Below are 17,904 nucleotides of genomic sequence, written 5' to 3' on the forward strand. Positions count from 1 at the left end.
CAAACATCTGAAATGGCAAAAGTGGTCACTTGAAGACACCAGGGCAGCCTTTTGTAGTCATTGAATACTACACTTTCTGGAGTGGGCAATTAGTGCTGAGCGAGGAGGGTTCCAACCTCTTCTTATCTGCCCAGAGGCATTTGAGCTAGAGGATGAAGACGTACTGGGTTTTTGGAAAGTCACTAAGAACTGATTTTTTTTGTTTCGATGTATGTAAAATGCATACGTGTCTCATGTCTTCTACTGTATGTTGGAAAATGTCTGATCATAAGGCAACAGTGACTGAAAAGAATAGAATATGACTTTCCAAAGATCCTGTATGACCGAAAAACTCAGAACAAGTCGGTGTTAGTGGTTGTTGGCTTGCATGTTGCAGGTCCGCTACGCCATTCAACTATATACTATTTAACTTTTCGTGGGGTCATTAGGGCTTGAGCTTTGGGATGCTAATTATGTCAAGTCTCAAAGTTTGGCATAGTCAACTTTAAAACTTATGAACTCATTATCAGAGTTAACTTTACTATTTAATTTGCAAGTTTAATAAGCTCGAATATCTTCTTGATGGTACATTTTAGGTACTTTTGATATTCCTACTGTTTATTTTTATTTCATTTTATCATTATTAAATTCCAGCTTGGTGACACAATTTAATTTTTCTCAGCACTTTTGGTAAATGAGTTTACCGACATATATACATACTATATATATATATATATTAATGTCGAATATATGAATATATTATAATATTGCATCACCATATTTTAATTGGAAGATTAAAGTGATAATTATGGAATAGTGCACCTATATATTCTATTCTCATAATAAGACTCCTGAGCTATCTTGGTAAATTCCAGGTGGATTTATGAAAATTGAAGTTCTTATAACCAAGGGGCTTGAGGCATTAATTATACAATGGAGTGTGTTAAATCAAGGAGCCTGCCCTCCGTGAAAGCGTGGAATATTTTGACTTAAATATTGCCCTGAAAGCGCCTCCCTTGTTGAGCTTCCTTGCCCTGATATTATATTTTTTAAATACATTAAGTCATCGGTAATACCCGTGCGAGTGCAAATCCATTATATATTTCAGACTTATTTCTGGCTTTTAGGGGCAAAGCCATTAAATCAATAATCATTTAAATGAAAAATTAGTAACACTAGCTTGGCTTTTTCCATGTGGGAAGTGGTGCCATAAAAATAGAGAGTGGAATAACTTTACTGCGGTGAGTGATTTCTTAAGGCGACCTCTGACATTCTATGATGAATAGATTAACCTGAGGTTGTTCTTTTAAAGTCATTCTCTTCTGGATAATTCCCTATCCTATACAGTATTTGCTTTCTGGGTGTCACCTGGTAGATATTGGAGAGGTCTCGTAGGTTGAAAATGTAGTGGAACTTGACTGCAGTGGGGAGAAAAGTGGAGGCAACGCTCAGATGCAGAGCCAGAGATAACTGGACCAGGGTGGGGCAGCTCTTGCGGACGGCGGCTGGGAAAGCGTCATTCTGCAGGTGCTGCGACAAAATTGAAGTGTATATGGTCGCGAGGGCGTCAGCTCCGGGGAAAGATAGGGCGATGACTGAAAAGTGGCGCTGCAGAGAGAAAGAGGATCAAATGTCCTAAGCTGACCCAAGAAAAAAAAGCAACACAGCTTTTCAAATGTAACCAATGAACTGTGTGTCCGAATACCTGCAGCCTTGGATTGATGGTAAAGCTTCCAGCCGTGGGGTTCATACAGGACACATACTGAACACGTTGTATTTCCTTCAAAAGGAGTTTATTACGGTCGTACCTTGAAGAACGCAGAATAATCGTCAGCTGCAGATCTCCATATTTTCATAAATGGCCATATGTAGAGAGGAGGGAAAAAATATGCTTTCACTGCAGCGGCTGTTCCTCGGAATTACACTCATCAGCCGCTGACATTCTATTATCTCAATGAACCCTTTCTGTGTTCGTATAAGGGAAAACTATCACCTGAGAAATTAAACTTGTTAACAAACCAATAACTTTTGTAAGACTTGCTGAAAAGTCTCGAGGAGAAATAAAAAAACGATTGAACAAAAAAAATTGTATACCAGTGGTTGTAGTCCAGATGTTGACGTATTAGCGTGTGCGGTTGAACTGTGCCATATGCATCCACCTCAGGCATATTCAAGTCATCGATAAAGTAGATCAGCCTTCTGCTGCCGGGAGGTCCGTAGTTGCGTCCTGCCTTTTTCTCAAGGGGCTTTTCCAACACAGCTATGAGGCAGATGGTAAAAAGAGCTCAATCATTTGATTGTTATTAGAACTTTGGAGTTCACTTCACTATTCTGACATGAATAAATGTCTGCCTACTTGAATATCCACATGCATACCTTGCAGCATTGCAGATGTGGTGTAATAATTGAAAGGAACATTTGCAACGGCATATTTGTCAGGATCCAGTGACGTCAGTTTGTCGGCGACCAGGACAGACTTGCCGGTGCCGGCGTTCCCGACAAGCATGATGGGCCGGCGGTGCTCCAGCAGACGATCGATGAAGAAACGGACTCGAATGCTCTCTGCTGTGTGAACTAAGCAAGCCTGAGGAGAGGAAACATATCCACTGTGCCTCTCTTTCTCCAACATGAACAAATGTCATGTACCTGAAGTGGAGTGTCAGCATCCATCTCAAACACGGGCACCATTTTGGACCAGGGTTCAAACTTCTTGCTCTCGGAGTCAATGTAGTAATCGAACACTGTGCCTTGGGATGGAAACTTGATGCTTTTGAACTCTGCCACCCACCACTTGCTGAACTCCACTCTGTAGTCAAGCAGCTTCATTCCCACAAAGACAGGAGGTTTCAGTCAATCTCCTAAAATGGCTTCCTATCACTGTCGTAGATATGCATCCACGCGTTTCATTCAATCATATGTGAATACAAATAAAGGCAATAAAAAAGACGCATCACCATAGCAGTTAAATTGTGAAAAATGAAAAGATGGCAGTAAGCTTCAGATAGCCTCATCACTTTGTGACTGACAGTTCCTTGCCTTCCATTTTTCTTTCTCAACTATTTGGTGCTGTGTGTGCCTGTGTTCCCTTCCAACTCTGCAGTCAATAAAACCACTTAGTATTTAAATGCATCTGTGATGAGGAAATAAAGTAGAGTAGGAGAGAGCAGTTTCTATGTATGGATTCAAAATACATTTCAAGTGTTTTTTAACAAAGAGAAAGTTGTATAAAAACCACAAGGGCTTTTCACCACAAAACCTTTTAGCATATTTTAAATATGCACAAACAATACCTGGTCTTGAAACAAAGCTCCCCCAAATGCCCAGACAGCAGCAAAAACAAAATAAAGCTCATAAAGTTCCTTTGTGGAGTCAGCTGGGGCATTTTCTGGTGTTAGTAGGCACTCGAGCAAATAGCAAAGCATCTGGATCATACTCTGGTCGGGGATAGGGATGATCTTTTTAAACCTGGGGAAAAACAAATAGACAAGAGAAACATAATGCCACTACTTTGTCCAACAATCAAACTACAATAAATGCAGCAAGTTGGCACATGCTCAGATGCTCAATCCTTTATTATTGGCTGAAAACTAGGTACTTGGTGCTGACGATAATAAGCTGATAGAGACATCTCTCACCTTATTCTTAAGACATCCAGGCAGGAGGGGAGATACTTGTCAAACAAAATGGTCAGGTTCGCCTTCTCTGATTGCACCTCCCTCCCATCAATCCAGCTCGACACCAAAGGGTTCCATCCGAGGTCTGCTGGGTTTATGTACAGGATTCCTGAGGGGAGTGGGACAGATTGGGCTTTAATTGCTCTCTGCCTCCAAGTTGGATTTATGTAGAAGGAAAGAAAATGCACTTTTGTTATTTTGTTTCCATTGGCCATTAAACGTGCACGGATGGTAACTTTTTCATATGACGCAATTCCAACTAGTCACGACTATCCTTTACCTGCTCTGGATACAGTCGCTGGGGTAGCAGTCTGAAGGTGGCTAATCTCAAAGAGCAGTCTCATGGTTGAGTTCAGAGGGATCCGTTCATTACTGGCCAAGGTCAGAACCTAAAGCGAGACGGGAACTACGTTTAATAAACATGCTAAAATGTGTGTCCATATTCCAATGATTTCAACGTCACACCTTGTTATCATCCATGACTGTGTTGAGCGACTCAATCCACATTGGGTCAATATCTCCATCCAAAACGATCCATTTAGGCCCATTGTGACTGATATTGGAGAGTTCACGCATGATACAAGAGAACAGACCTGTGAGATACAATATACGTGCAAATAAGGTGATTCAAATATTTGACAAATATTTCCATGAAAGAATCCCTGGTCACCGTCTTTCCACTCTCTGGTTGATGGGTTGATGATGCCAAAAAGTTCATCGTTGGTCACAGCTTTTGGGTTGAGATCCACCCAGACGGGTCGACGTTTTGTATTCTGGTAGGTTTTTTGGAGTGACCTCAGCACCTTGCTCTTTCCAGTACCGGCATTCCCAATCACAAATACTGAGTGTCGCACCGTCAAAAGCTCTTCTAGCTGCACCACCTTGCAAAATAGGCAGAAATTAAAAGAATGAAATAGGAATGTTTTGATTATAATCAAAACTGGACATGTATTTTTTTACCACATAGGATGACTGCTGTCAATTACATACAGTATAAGCTGATGAAGAACTAGCTTTGAAATCAGACTAGTCTAAACTTTCAAATATTTAAAAAAAATGATTGGAAATAGAAATTGCGAGCAATATCTGTATTTTAAGTGAAGACAATTTGCAATTTTAGTATTGACACATGAAGACGATCCACAATTTGTCTTTGCGGGCCACATAAAATGATGCGACAGGCCGTATCTGGTCCCCGGGTCTTGACTTTGACACCATGGACTAGAAAGAATGACACCAGTGACTTTCCATGTCTGCCTAAATGAAAAGGACAGAGGCTTGCTCTGTTCTGTAGCATAATCTTGCTTTGATGCATCTGTCACTGATATATGCGCTTTAATAATTGATTGGACTATTCCACTTTCTTTTTCTCCATTCCACTTGTAGTTATTCAATACTGAATACCTTTGGTCCAACAATCTTGAGGAATGATAACGATGTCAGCTCAAATTTGAAGTCTGAAATGCACTCTGGGGATGATTTTGTGACTATTGTTATTCTCGGCAAAATCCATTCGCTTGAGAATGTCCGAAAGTCGGAAGTTTGCAATTATATCGAATAACATTTCTTGAATCCTTTTGATGATTGTTGAGTTCAGATGTGACATGACAGCGAGTGCAAGAGCAAGAATAAAAAGGTCTTTCTTCTCATTTTCTACTCAAATATACAGATGGCGAGCTCAATCAATGCCATCGACGTTGCTCCTCGGGGCTCCTCATCCATTTCCATTCAGGAAGAGCCCAGGTGGCTTTGCACTCTCAAAGGCCCTGGTTGATTACTACTTTGATGCGAGCGGGACTAATGCTAGCACGGGCTAATGCTAAAGGCATGCAGTCTCTTTCACCTTGCTGCTTTCCCCGGTGTTGCGTGAAATCAAAAGGTTGGCTGCACAAACAAAGACAGTAAAAGTTCAAGCTCTGAGGGTGGATGGTTGTTATTGATCGCATTGCCATTCTCTCGCTTCAGTTCTCTCTCCCTGCCTTCCTCTGACTCTCTTGTTTTTTTTTTCCTGTGGCTATCTCACACAATGCCAGGGTTAAGTTGTACGGCGCAGCCCCGGCCGGCCTCCATTGATGTTGTGTTATTATGTGTTTTCCGTGTCTATTTGCCCTGAGGCAAATTGCACTTATTTTCCGTGGCCCTGTGTTCATCCATCTCTGACATAAGGTGCTTTCTTTGAGGCGTGCGTTACGAGTAGGTAATATAAGGAAAGGAATCGGATCGGCAGTTCAGGCACCTGAAGCCTCATCACAGCCAAGCAGTGGCGTTTGCAATATTTGCGCAATTCATCCAAGACCTCAGACATGTTGGACACTAATGGCTCGTTCCCATCGGAGGATTAGGACGAGGCGTAAACACGTTTTGGTGAGAAGTAAGATAAATCTGAATGAAAGTGCCACAACTGTAATATCTTTCTAAATTGTTAAAGATGAAATCCCATTAAGGGACTTTGTTGCCGCTCCTCAGACATCTTGTGATTGCATTTTCCTATTTCCTCGCTTTCGCAAGCAGCTCGCGCTTGTGCGTTTGGAATTAATTGTAAACAAAATCAAATCCACTGCAGCAGGCAATCAAGGAATTGCCTTTACTGTACCTTCAGTAGAAAATTCTCCTCAGGCTGTAACTTCATGTCAAGAATAGATTTCTTGACCTGCTTCTCAAAGTCCAAGTCTCTTTTCCTGGGTACATCCAGAGCAGGGAACAGGTCACCTATCAACCCCATGAACACTGGCATGTCATCCGTCACAATTTTGGGAATGTTGAAATCTCTCAAGGCTCTCATCAATACTTGGTCCTCAGCCCGACTGGGATCGCCTCTCTTTAGAGAACCGGCAACCACCAGTACGGACTTGATGGCACGGAGGCCCCAATCGTAATGGTCCTTCAAAAAAAATATTGTCCATTGGTGGTTATGCTGTTTCTTAAACCAACACTGAAGGATAATTAGAAAAACATCTGTAATCATGCCACTTTTATTATGAATCTTTACTACCTGTTTGGAAAGAAGTTCTTTGCACAACGTGTAGAGTGTGATAAACTTCCTAGCGAGAACCCGTGCAGCCATGAATCCCTCAGCCACCAACATGATTTCACAGATCAGCTCAAAGTCTGGCACCACCATGGCACATGGTCTGTGAAAAAGAAGGTGAAAAGAACACACTGCAATATAAAATCACTTGATAACAGGATTAAATTGACTTCTGCATCGTCGGAGCAAATCCAAGAGACAAGTTGATCACATGCATTTCTGGATCACTTTCTTTAACTCATTCACAGTTGAAACGGTTCTTTGCCGTCAACGGTAGCGATTTGACTGACCTGAAAAGAGCTTTTAGGTTCTCAGGAAGCTCTGTCCTACCAGCATAACCAGGATTCATCGTGATGAAGATGCCCACACTTGGGCAAAGGTTTATCTCTTCGCCCATGAAATTAAACATCTGTTTCTTATCTCGAATGGCATCTTGAATACTTTTGACCTACAAAGAAGTAAATACAGCATACCAATCACGTTGGCTTGTCAATACATTGAGAAATCGAACAAAAACATTTGCATTCTTCCGGCGGGTTTCAAAACGGTTTCGAGGTTTTCTTGAGATTTGAATAATATATTTAAAAAGGCTTGTATGAGTTTCACACTACTGTGGTAGAAAAGTGTAACACAGTTGACAGCTGGAGGAGCATCTCTTCATGGATGAGTGCTACTCGGCAACAGATCACTCGCTCGTATTAACACAGAAAAGGATGGGGAAAAGGGAAAAATGTTGCCGCAGCGCAAAATGGAGCATCAAAAGGGCTTATTTTTAAAGGCTGGGATTGTTTCGCTCTCAAAGTATACTTGGTAAAAAAGTACCACATTCATGTTTACTGGACACTCATTTAAATCACTTATTAGGAAATTCAAAATTGTAATCATCATACTGATGTTTCAGTACTTTTCTTTCACAGGGTGTTATTTCAACAAAACAAAAAAATTTGATTCGCTTGGAAGGTTCATAAGCTTTAAAAAATGGTCCATAAAAAAAACTGGACGATATTTCAAAAGTGCAATCTGAAAATTGGGAGCATCCTAAGAAAAAAAAAAAAAACTGTTCAAATCATGGACACTAAATTACACAAAACACAAATCAAGATAGATGATATAGGCAAAAAAATTATATATTATGTTGAGAGTACACACCTGTACTGACTGAAACTAAATTCAAATCCAACCAATTTCTCTTCACGATACCACATCTGTGTTTGCATCTGCTTCCATAATACGGGACTCAGCCCAGCACCTGCAGAGCCAACTGGTAATGGAGGCTATCACCCTTTCATAGTAGCTGTTCCTCCTTTAAGAGGGCAGATTATTTGCGGCGCGCTCCGCTCGCCACGGTGCCAGTTTGCTCGGCGTAGCCCATTCCACAGATGCTGGCCAAGCAGTGAAAGAGCCTGCTGCTGACTGTCACAGTCCAGGTTTGATGCTTCTCTCTCAAGGTCTCTACTTCTCCACATATAAGGCACCGTGATTTATTATTCATTAAACCTTGCAACACCTAGTCATTTCAGCGGCTCTTTAAAATTCTCCACGCTCACTTGCCGGGTCTTGAAGAGAAGACGGCTTGACTTTCATTGCAGCTATAACAGAAAAGGCAAGGGCATAGCACTGACTGTTTTATAGAGGAGTGACTAATGAGCCAGAGACTACGGAGCACTATCACCATTATCAACAAGATCATAATCAGCATCTTTATCAGTGCTAGATGACAGTGTTCCTTCCACTTGCAGGAAAATCATGTCAAAATGGGCAAAGGCAGGATATGAATGCACGTGAGAGCGACCACAACCACAAAGAAAGGCTGCTTTTGATGCCAGATAGCGGAATGCGCAATGACAGAAGAGCGAGCATCAGCTGAAACGCAGAAAGGCCCTGACTTCTAACGGGAGAGCTAGGTCACATGCATTTATACTTTGGTTTCCACCAGCTTCTATCAAGTGGAAGAGGATGAAGACTGGAGCTGACTGGATCATTGTGACAGAGAGCATGAAAGACTAGCTGCTAATGATCATGTGTTATGAGGAAAGGTCTTCTCACGTATGATGACATTGTACCACCAAATTGTTCGTTTTAAAATATCATTTTTTCAGACGCAGTAGCTCTGTCAAAACATTTTGTCATTGCAGAGGACTTTTCTCATCTCTGACATCCTTTTGTTGCCAAAACTAGAAATTAGCAGACTGCAATTGCACAGTTGATTTGGTAGCGCACTCAAGTTTGCCGCAATTGCTTGGATGATTAATGAATGCTTACATACTGTAATCAACACAATTCCAAACAATCAATTAATCAATATCACTGTCATCCATTAAATCAATGCAAAAAAGATTGAATCCATGCTGTAAATACAATATGTTGCTATGATTTTAAAAAAATGGGATAAAAGCCACAATACAAAAAAGAACAACCCCTCACAAACACTTGGAGAACATGCAAACAGAACACAAGAAGGCCTGAAGTTAAAATTGATGGCCTGAGGAAGCCAGCAGAAGCACATCATCAGCAAAAAGCAGAGGCCCAATATTGAGACCACTAAAGTGGACCATGACAAGATGATGGCTGTGGCTATAAATCGCGTCCATAAACGCTACCGACAAACTCAGTGACGTAAAGGCAGCCTTGGCAGAGTTCAACCATAACTGGAAAAAAACAAATCAGATTTACAAGAAGAGGACATTTTCTTTTCTTACCTGTACAGCCACCACAGACAGCACCTCCACTGAGATTCTGTTGAATTCATCAAAGCAGCCCCATGTGCCTGTCTGAGCCAAACCTTTGTAGATGTTTCCACAAGACTGATGAACACAACAACAAAAAGAATCAAGGTGATGAATACAGATGGACAGGTCAGGGGTGTCAAACTCATTTTTCTCGCAATTTTAGTAGTGACACATGAAGCCAATGCATCATTTGTCTTGGCGGGCCACAAAAAAATATGTGGCGGGCCGTATCTGGCACCCGGGCCTTGACTTTGACACCCATGGGTTAGACAGTTCAGTATGTTACAAATATATATTTTTTTCTCTTGAAACACACAGAAATGAACTGAGCAGATAAACCTGGAGCTACTCTAAGACAACAAGATACTGACAGCAAAATAAGTGGTCCGAATGCTTCCCACCCACATTGAACTTTTTCTAGCATCAACTTCCGAGTTGTGAATTGTTCTCCAGGGACTAGTTGGAGCAAGATGAAGGAGGCAGCTGACTTCTCTCCAATTACAGGCCAAAAGGAATCCTTTCCTGACGCAAAACAGAGCTGACTGGAGGATTGATTCAACTTGTGAGCTTATGAGAATGTGTACGCCAGTGCATAACTGAATATGAGCAACAGCGTTGGGGCTCTGATGTCAGTTTGTAGAGCCTGTGTTCCTCCCGGAGTATATTAGCACTTCTCTTTGACAACTTGCAGGGATGTGTATAGCCAGGGGTGCTGTATGCCGGGATACTGTAATGATGCACCTGTCTAGGAAAGCAGGAGGTAGCGGGATTGCAAGATTATGTTTATGCCTCCTTTGACCACTCTATATGCAGAAGGTGTACACGAGCGAATAATAAATCAGGTTGAAGCCAGGGGTGCACGGAGGGCATTTTGACAAGGCTCGCTGAAGAAATAACTGTCAGGTCGGAGCAAATCAGCTCTTCTTCCAAAGGTGCGATGAAAAGAGGAAAGATGAAAAAAGAAAGGCGGCAAGACGCTTGACACGTTGAATGACAAATGCGCAGCATACTGCTGACACGGACAAAGATGGAAAGATGAGCACATCCAAGTGTGGACTCACCTTGTAGTCCATCTGCTCAGAGCAGTTAAACACATAGACCATGATGCCGAGGGCTCGGCCCAAGTCTTTGGTTGTCTCCGTCTTGCCCGTTCCTGCAGGTCCTGCCGGAGCTCCGCTCATGGTCAGGTGCAGGGACTGAGTCAGGGTGATGTAACACCTAAATGTCAAGTCCATACACAAAAGAGGACACTTCACATTAACCTAATAAATATAGAATCATCATAAATACAACTCTAATTTGCAGTAAGGTTGTCAAGACTTTTGATACAAACTCCAATAGCATTTGAAAGCCAAGCTCTCTTGTTTACCATTAGTGGCTGATTTCACAAATGTTCTTCCGGATGACTGGACAACACACCACTGAGGCGCTTAAATCTTAGTCAAAGTCTTTTTTTAAAAGATATTATGTAACTATATGTTGCAGGCAGCCCAATTCAACCGTCCCGTCATAATCCTTGTGATAAAACTAAGACTTTGATGTTGAAAGGTAAAGTTCCAATTCTACTCCCGCCGTGTCAGTACAAATAAACTCCTGCCATTTGTATTCTTATGAGCAAAAGAATTTCCCTGTGTTTGCTGAGCACTCATTGTGCATAACCTCATTATATGATAATAGAATCAGCTTCCGTGCGTTGATTAGCATAGAGCCTGATTAGCAATAGCAGTGATTTCTTCTCCAAGAGAAACCTGTCGGGACTAACAAACAGTCAAGCAATTTAATATCAATAAAAGCAAGCAGCGGCGGCATGGATGTCAAATGATGGAGACAATCAACACATTATCGATCAGGGTGATACATATCATGGCTTGACTTCAATACCAGCGGAGCGCTGATTTTAATGAGTTGTCGCTTAATAAATGATGTATGGACCAGGAGAAATAATGAAAAGCATCAACACAGACAGAAAATGGGAGAAGACAAATGATTCCATCTGTAGACAGTGTATCAAGCAAATATGAGTGCCAACAAGCTTTGTGGCAGTCCCTTGAAATATGTGCAAAATCTCCCAACCTGCTTTTTTTAAGTAAATTTCTAAAGAAACTGCAATAAATCAGTGCGTCTCGGTGAATTATCATTCGACACCTGCATTTCTCTGCATCTGCTTTGTGTGTGCTTCAGTCAAATATTCCTGACAATGCAGCAGCGTTCAAACTCCTGCAGTAAATATTGATGCACACACGCTGCCAATATCACTCATGCTGTTATAGATTGAACAGAGCCATTCCTTTTGTCCATAGGTGTCAAAGTGGCGGCCCGGGGGCCAGATCCGGACCGCCACATCATTCTATGTGGCCTGTGAAAGCAACTTCAATGATAATATATTTTTTTTACAGCAATTTTGAACAAACTGCTATCCTGGATGTGATTTCAAAATGAGTAGTCATATTTTTGTGGCAATACGATTGAGGAAGCCATATCTAGAAAGTGGCCTGTGACAAAAATAAGTTTGACACCCCTGTCATGGGTCACTGACAGCTTACTGGCTCCATGTTGCCCCCAAGGACCACATTAGTAGCCTGATGCGGGCCTGTTCCAAAAAGAGGTCATTGTTTGCAGCTCGTGAAACAGAACATTGTTATTGCATAGATAAGAATGACAAACTATACGCAGAAAAACAAGTTTCAAGAGTGGTGACCCATGATTTAGGTGATGCTGTTTAATAATGGGATGCTTTTGTTTGACGGTGTGAAAACTATTAAATGCCATTTTCACCTGACATTTTCCATCAGGATTTAAGAGAGAACTAGAATACGGAGACAGACAAAGACAAACAAAACAAGGTGAAGGTATCACTCCACTCTTTGAAGAAGACTTGGAGAGAAGACATTTATAAGATTGGAGGAAAAAAAAAACAGGGACAGGATGCAAAAAAATAAAATACAAATTGAAAGAGGCTATCCTCACCAGAAAACATGCTTATAGCTGTTTCTGAAGTTATGGATCAAAGCTTAAGACAAAATGTCCCTTAATCCATAGTTCATTATCAAAATGGACACTGTGGCTTTCTGCAAGGGCATGCAGCACATTCTTGCTGGCTCCTACAATGGCTGATGTGGCCATCAAAGCCTATTGTTTCGGCTTTATTCTGGCTTCAAATGGAATACCGCTCGCTCGCTCGCTCGGTCAATCTGGCAGATCTGGAGATGCATAATCACACGGCGCAGTTTGCCAAATGGCTCCGCCAGGCAGGTTTTTATCTCTATGTTGTAAAAAAAACTTTATCAGGAATCCTGTGGAAACATGTGCTTGGGAACAAACAAAACAATGGTCAACTTCCCCCAGGTGAGTCAATCCAAAAGAGTTTGCTTGCCATGGATGTCTACTGTCATCCAAATGGAGATTACCGGATTGTTTTTGTTATCGCCGATCATATAAAACAAATTGTGAATGACTGAAAACATACACCTGCAAATATTGTGCAGTATATTGAAGCCACTGTGATTGCCTTACCAGAGGTTGCGGACTCCTTTAATCAGTCATATTGTTGCAATAATAATTGCCAAGACAAGTTTCACAATAACAAACATTGTTTGTAGACACCAGATGTACTTTGGAGAATGAAATTGTAGCTAAGAAAACATGACACAAAGGTACCTGTCTGTTAGAGGCGTGATGACGAGTCGCGGCGTGTTGCCAAGATACTCGTAAGAGTAGCGGAACTGGGCATCGCAGATATTTGCAAAACAATGGCGTTCCTTCTCATCCCAACGGTGTCTCAGCTGGGAAAGCCACACAAATGCTTGAGAATTCTCCACCTGAAAATACAAGTGGAGAAAATAAGATTCTATTAGTCCACACAATTACGTCTCATTCTTATCTCGAAAATTCTAATCTTGTTGGCCTGCAGCCAATATCCTGCTTGTTTATGACAGCGTTGTCTTGTTAAAAGACCCAAATCAAGGGCATTTCCTTTTCAGAACACACTTTGTGACCTTGTCAACTATTGTGATTTATTCAAATGGATCTGGGATCCCTGCTAAGCTATAAATATCATGATGCTTGTGATTCACTTTGCACTATGGCTTCAATTCAGTGATTTGGGGCTTCTGTCCTCAGCAGGCCTGATACCAAAAAAAGACAAAATGTTGCTCCATTTCTCCTGAGGCCAATTTTCAACTCTGGGATTCTCATTTTCCCTTTAGCTCTTGCGCTTTACCTTGTGTGCAATCATCTTGGCAACCACATCTCTGGCGTGGACGTCGATAGTGCAGATGGTGGTGACCTTCTGCCGATCTCCGGGCGAAAGCTGGCCAATCAGCATGGAAATGAGGGTGTTAAGCTGAGACACCTGTTTCTTATAATAGTCCTTTAGAGCGCTGTCGTTGCCTTCTTCCAGACGGCCGAATGCCATTCCCACATCGGATGTCCACCAGATCTGAGTGCAAGTAAGTGCCACCTGAAAGCAGACATGGAAATATTAGCATTTAAAATTATATTGAGTCTTGCGCATTTATATGCCATACATATGAAAAGATAGCGACAGGAATCAGACATCACTTGTATGTCCATATGCCTCTTGCATATAAATGATGCTTTTAGAGCTTCTCTTCACTTCCAGACAAAGTTAATAGCACCTAATCATGAGTGTTTTTTGAATGAACCTTTTCCAATGACAGACTCAATAAATACTAACACATGGTTGCGGGCCTAGTACAGATATACTCAAATACTTATATACAAGCGTAGATGAATGGAAAATGTTATTTGAGTAACATTCTTTCCATGCAAAAATAAATCAGCTGATGTAATTTTGTATTCATAAGTCATGCTCTCCTGAATTAAAAACGGGCCAAAGAAAAGGGCAGGAGTGTTCTGGTTAGTAAGGATGCAAATTAATCACATCATCAAATATTCGCTAACTCATTCCGTGTGTGTTTTTATTTTATTTTAGTTGGGGTCACATAATTAACCCATGATGTCATTTCTATTTTGGAGGTCAGCATTAAAACGGTAGACGTGATTCATAGATTAGTCTGGAGATTTCATATTACATGTCAGGCTGAATAATAATTTTCTTGATTTTACATCAATATAAAGATGCCCAATACATAGGCGCCATCTCGGCAATCAAATAAATAAAAAATAGATCAAATCAAATCAAATCCAAAATAAAGTTGGTCCAATTCATTTTCACTGGTCTTTTATAAGACTAAGGTTTATATTAAATTTACAAGTCATTACCTGAAAGGTACGACCTTGGTTCTTACTGCTTTCCCTACTTAGGACTTATAAAGCAATGTCTGACATACATTTTGCTGCTAATCTATCTGATTAATGTTTGAGGTATGAGTCATTTTTTGATAAAACAAGCTCATTAGCTAGAACATATAGATAACACTTGACTAATCTATCTGATCTAGAGAACAGCTTGCCAGATAATGAATATCTTTCTGGCATCGTCAGGCAACACATATTTTGGGAAGAACAGAATGATTTCACAAAACTCTTGTTAGATTACACGCGTATGTAATTTTGTGCAAGTTTCACCTGAGCTGGATAATCAAACAACCATTGCTCTCTGGGCTTCTCCTCATAGGTGCTCACTGACTCGGTCAGCTCGTGACGAACAGTGGAGCGCATGCTCTGCAGAAGATGGTTTAACCACACTTCCACCTTAGACACAGAAAAACACACATTGAAGTGACGAAATATTTAATATGATCTGATCTTCAAACCAGGGTATAAAATGCCTTATTAATAAACTTGATAGCAAAGCAGTTCCAAACCACCAAACTTAGTATGAGGTTTTTATAGGTGTGTTGTGGATTTTTTTGCTCTACACAAAGTTTGTTCCATTCAAATTTGGTTCCTGCTGTCCACACAACTGTAACTGACGCATGCAAAATAAAAGTAAAAATAACAATGTATTCATTGTTTGGAAACCTTGTTGTGCGTATAAGTGTGAGTATTTATATATCCGTGTTTGACAACCTCTTGCATTTATTGTTACATAAGTTGCAGATACAGCAATTCTGTAATAATTGCCTCATCAAATTTGAACTCAGCCTCGAAGACATTTACAAGACATGAAAACATGAGAAGTGGATTTTTACCTGTCCAGAGCAGTCACAAGACTGATTAAAAGGGACATACTCCTCTTCTTTGCTATACATGCCCAGGCCGGTCTTAGAAGGATTTCCCTTTTCATCTACTTCAAATTCCATTTTCGCCATGTTGTCAAATAGCTTAGACAGATGCCTCTGGACCTGAAAAATGCAGACAATGAAAAACTCAAGGTACACAGACAAAGTCATTGCTAGTTTATGCTATTGTTTTTTTAATAGAAAGCCATGTCAGGTTGTGTGCATCCTCTTAAATAGATTCAATGAAAGTATTTAGAGTCTTGATGAGAATGCCTCCTCCAAAAACCATGAGCAACATCCCCTCAGCGTGGAAGCTTGCAGTACTACAAGAAGCTGACTCAGAATGCTGATGAACCAATTGAAAATTCTTATAGAAAATAAAATGTCATCATATCAGGTAGCAGGACAGAGATGTCCGACTTTTGGGTCTTTTCTGATTTCACTCGTAGGGAAATATTTTTTTGAGGGTTGTGAATGAAGGTTATGTTTTACTCTCCAGTGGACATGCATAGTGTCTAAACTGCAGTGACTAAAATAATGATGATAGTCGCATCTGGGTACAGGCACTGTAACCTGGCAACGGCTGCGTGAACAGTATCACAAGCTGAGCCTCTGGAGCAGATGGTGCAATGTACACAGTGATAATGACACAAAAGAATTCCATTGGTGGAGATTCACAAAGCTCAATGTCCAGAGTCTTCTAAGTGGTTCCTTCACAGGAATGCACCACCAAAAATCGTAGCCCCGCCTCCTTTTTTTCATATGGAGTCAAATCTTTGCTGGACTGCACCATCTTGAAGTCACGCAATAAAGGTCGGAGAAGTTTGTGTGTAGCTATATGGCCAGGCTTGTCCATTTTATTTGCCCCAAAAACTTCACATTCCCCAGAAAGTGGAGTCATGAAAATAACTTTTGCATAACTCACCTATTATTTTTTTTTTTTTTGCATGACTGGCTGATAATTTTAGTCTGTCATAAAGCTAAAGGTGGAAAAAAAAGGTGACCTCCCCAGCACCCCCAAGTTGGAACAGACCAAACTTCATAAACAAATCATAAAGCAGCCACCTGGTGTGGGTTGGTTCCATTCGAAAGAATGTCTAAGAGATCAGCTGAAGAGATGAAGTAAAAGCGAGGGAATGCCAGTCGCTTGATGTCCAGATAATCCGCCAGAGCCTTTTCGCAAAGGGACAGCCTGTAAAAGGAAAAGACAATGCATTTATGCATTCATGTGCCAACCTGATACACACTGCATCATAAGAGATTTAAACAAAAAAAAAGACACAAGCATTCATATTGTCTTAAGCGTCACCTGCACTGGATGTTCTCCAATTTGTCAAACAGAGCAGGTTTATTGGTGGCCTCTACAACGTTGGGCGTTTGATGCAGCCAGTTCGCCAACTCTTTGAAATGGGCATCAATCGCTTCGAAGCGCTTAGAGTCCTGCAAAACAAATTCCACCAGGGAGCACAGCCAGGGGATTTAGTTTTCCACATGAGAGAGGGAGAATTAAAGGTATAATAATAAACATCTGGGTAGAGGCTCACATCATGGAAGCAATTAAAAAGTCAAGTAACCACAGTTCTACTAGCAGTATGCTGACTAATAAATTCTTGCTTAAAACAAAACACAACTTTATCTCAGAGATCAAGCTGTTAAATAATCCACGCAATTGTCAAGAATCTAACCTCAGGCAGCTGTGACCGAATGTCCTCTGAGCCGATGAAGATGCTCTCCAGGTGAGTCCACGTCCGTTGCACCTCAAACCAGATGGAGATGACCGAGTCGGCCACAGAGAGCTTACTCTGCCAAGATGATACTTCATCCAAGAAGTGGGCAATGTACTTGGAAGAAATCAGGTTCTGCAGTTGGACCTGGTTGTCTTCCAACGTCTCGATAAGTTCCTCGTCTGAACGCAGTAAAGGGATTCCAGTACGATGGTGTGGCTCGTATTGGAACCGCATACCTGTAATGGATCATGTCAAGAGAAGATATCTTTTGGAAAGCACCAATAATGGAAGTTAACGCTAGACCTGTCCATGTGGAGTTGAGCTCCGAAAGAACTTTCTCCATTCCCAGCTCTTTCACAGCCTTGTCTACAATGCCTCTCACTTCCTCTTCAAAAGCGTGCAGGTTCAGTTGCAGCAGATCAGCTAGAGTGGTTTCCTGTACACAATAGCAATTAACCTTTTCTACCCTTACACTGTGGGATTTTTTTTTTTTTTTTTTGTAATGCTTCAAAGGCTGTACAATGTGGAAAAACATTTACGGGAAAAACACTGAGGTTGGCCCGTCATCATGTAAAATATTAAAAGCGGTCAGCAAATTGCGCTTCAGCAGAAGTGGATAAT

General features: G+C 41.1%; 2 protein-coding genes across 2 annotated transcripts; both read right to left on the reverse strand.

Moving 5' to 3' along the window:
- Positions 1 to 3,226: 3,226 nt before the first annotated feature.
- LOC148382965 (dynein beta chain, ciliary) lies at positions 3,227 to 7,030 on the reverse strand. Its single transcript, XM_088360867.1, has 8 exons — positions 6,972 to 7,030; positions 6,646 to 6,784; positions 6,247 to 6,534; positions 4,324 to 4,534; positions 4,119 to 4,246; positions 3,934 to 4,042; positions 3,615 to 3,762; positions 3,227 to 3,444 (listed from the first exon to the last, which is right to left on the reverse strand). Exons 1-8 carry the CDS (start codon positions 7,028 to 7,030, stop codon positions 3,249 to 3,251), a joined length of 1,278 nt encoding a protein of 425 aa, XP_088216993.1. The 3' UTR covers positions 3,227 to 3,248.
- Positions 7,031 to 9,101: 2,071 nt separating this feature from the next.
- Positions 9,102 to 17,711, reverse strand: LOC148382966 (dynein axonemal heavy chain 9-like). Its single transcript, XM_088360868.1, has 11 exons — positions 17,587 to 17,711; positions 17,242 to 17,519; positions 16,866 to 16,996; positions 16,622 to 16,748; positions 15,527 to 15,679; positions 14,961 to 15,086; positions 13,630 to 13,869; positions 13,068 to 13,228; positions 10,472 to 10,628; positions 9,381 to 9,485; positions 9,102 to 9,110 (listed from the first exon to the last, which is right to left on the reverse strand). Exons 1-11 carry the CDS (start codon positions 17,624 to 17,626, stop codon positions 9,102 to 9,104), a joined length of 1,527 nt encoding a protein of 508 aa, XP_088216994.1. The 5' UTR covers positions 17,627 to 17,711.
- Positions 17,712 to 17,904: the final 193 nt, after the last annotated feature.

This window comes from Syngnathus floridae, chromosome 18, assembly GCF_059516105.1.
Source record: "Syngnathus floridae isolate MCC-2025c chromosome 18, RoL_Sflo_1.0, whole genome shotgun sequence".
Classification (NCBI taxonomy): domain Eukaryota; kingdom Metazoa; phylum Chordata; class Actinopteri; order Syngnathiformes; family Syngnathidae; genus Syngnathus; species Syngnathus floridae.

What these genes read in the sequence shown, in the direction of transcription:
- LOC148382965 (XM_088360867.1), bottom strand. Translation starts at nt 7,030, where the DNA reads ATGAATCCTGGTTATGCTGGTAGGACAGAGCTTCCTGAGAACCTAAAA. An exon ending in AACCTAAAAGCTCTTTTCAG is followed by an intron (nt 6,785 to 6,971) that starts GTCAGTCAAATC and finishes TCTTTTTCACAG; the next exon opens with ACCATGTGCCATGGTGGTGC. An exon ending in CAGTCATGGATGATAACAAG is followed by an intron (nt 4,043 to 4,118) that starts GTGTGACGTTGA and finishes GTCTCGCTTTAG; the next exon opens with GTTCTGACCTTGGCCAGTAA.
- LOC148382966 (XM_088360868.1), bottom strand. Translation starts at nt 17,626, where the DNA reads ATGGAGAAAGTTCTTTCGGAGCTCAACTCCACATGGACAG. An exon ending in TTCGGTCACAGCTGCCTGAG is followed by an intron (nt 16,997 to 17,241) that starts GTTAGATTCTTG and finishes TTTGTTTTGCAG; the next exon opens with GACTCTAAGCGCTTCGAAGC. An exon ending in TGTTTGATTATCCAGCTCAG is followed by an intron (nt 13,870 to 14,960) that starts GTGAAACTTGCA and finishes GTCTGCTTTCAG; the next exon opens with GTGGCACTTACTTGCACTCA.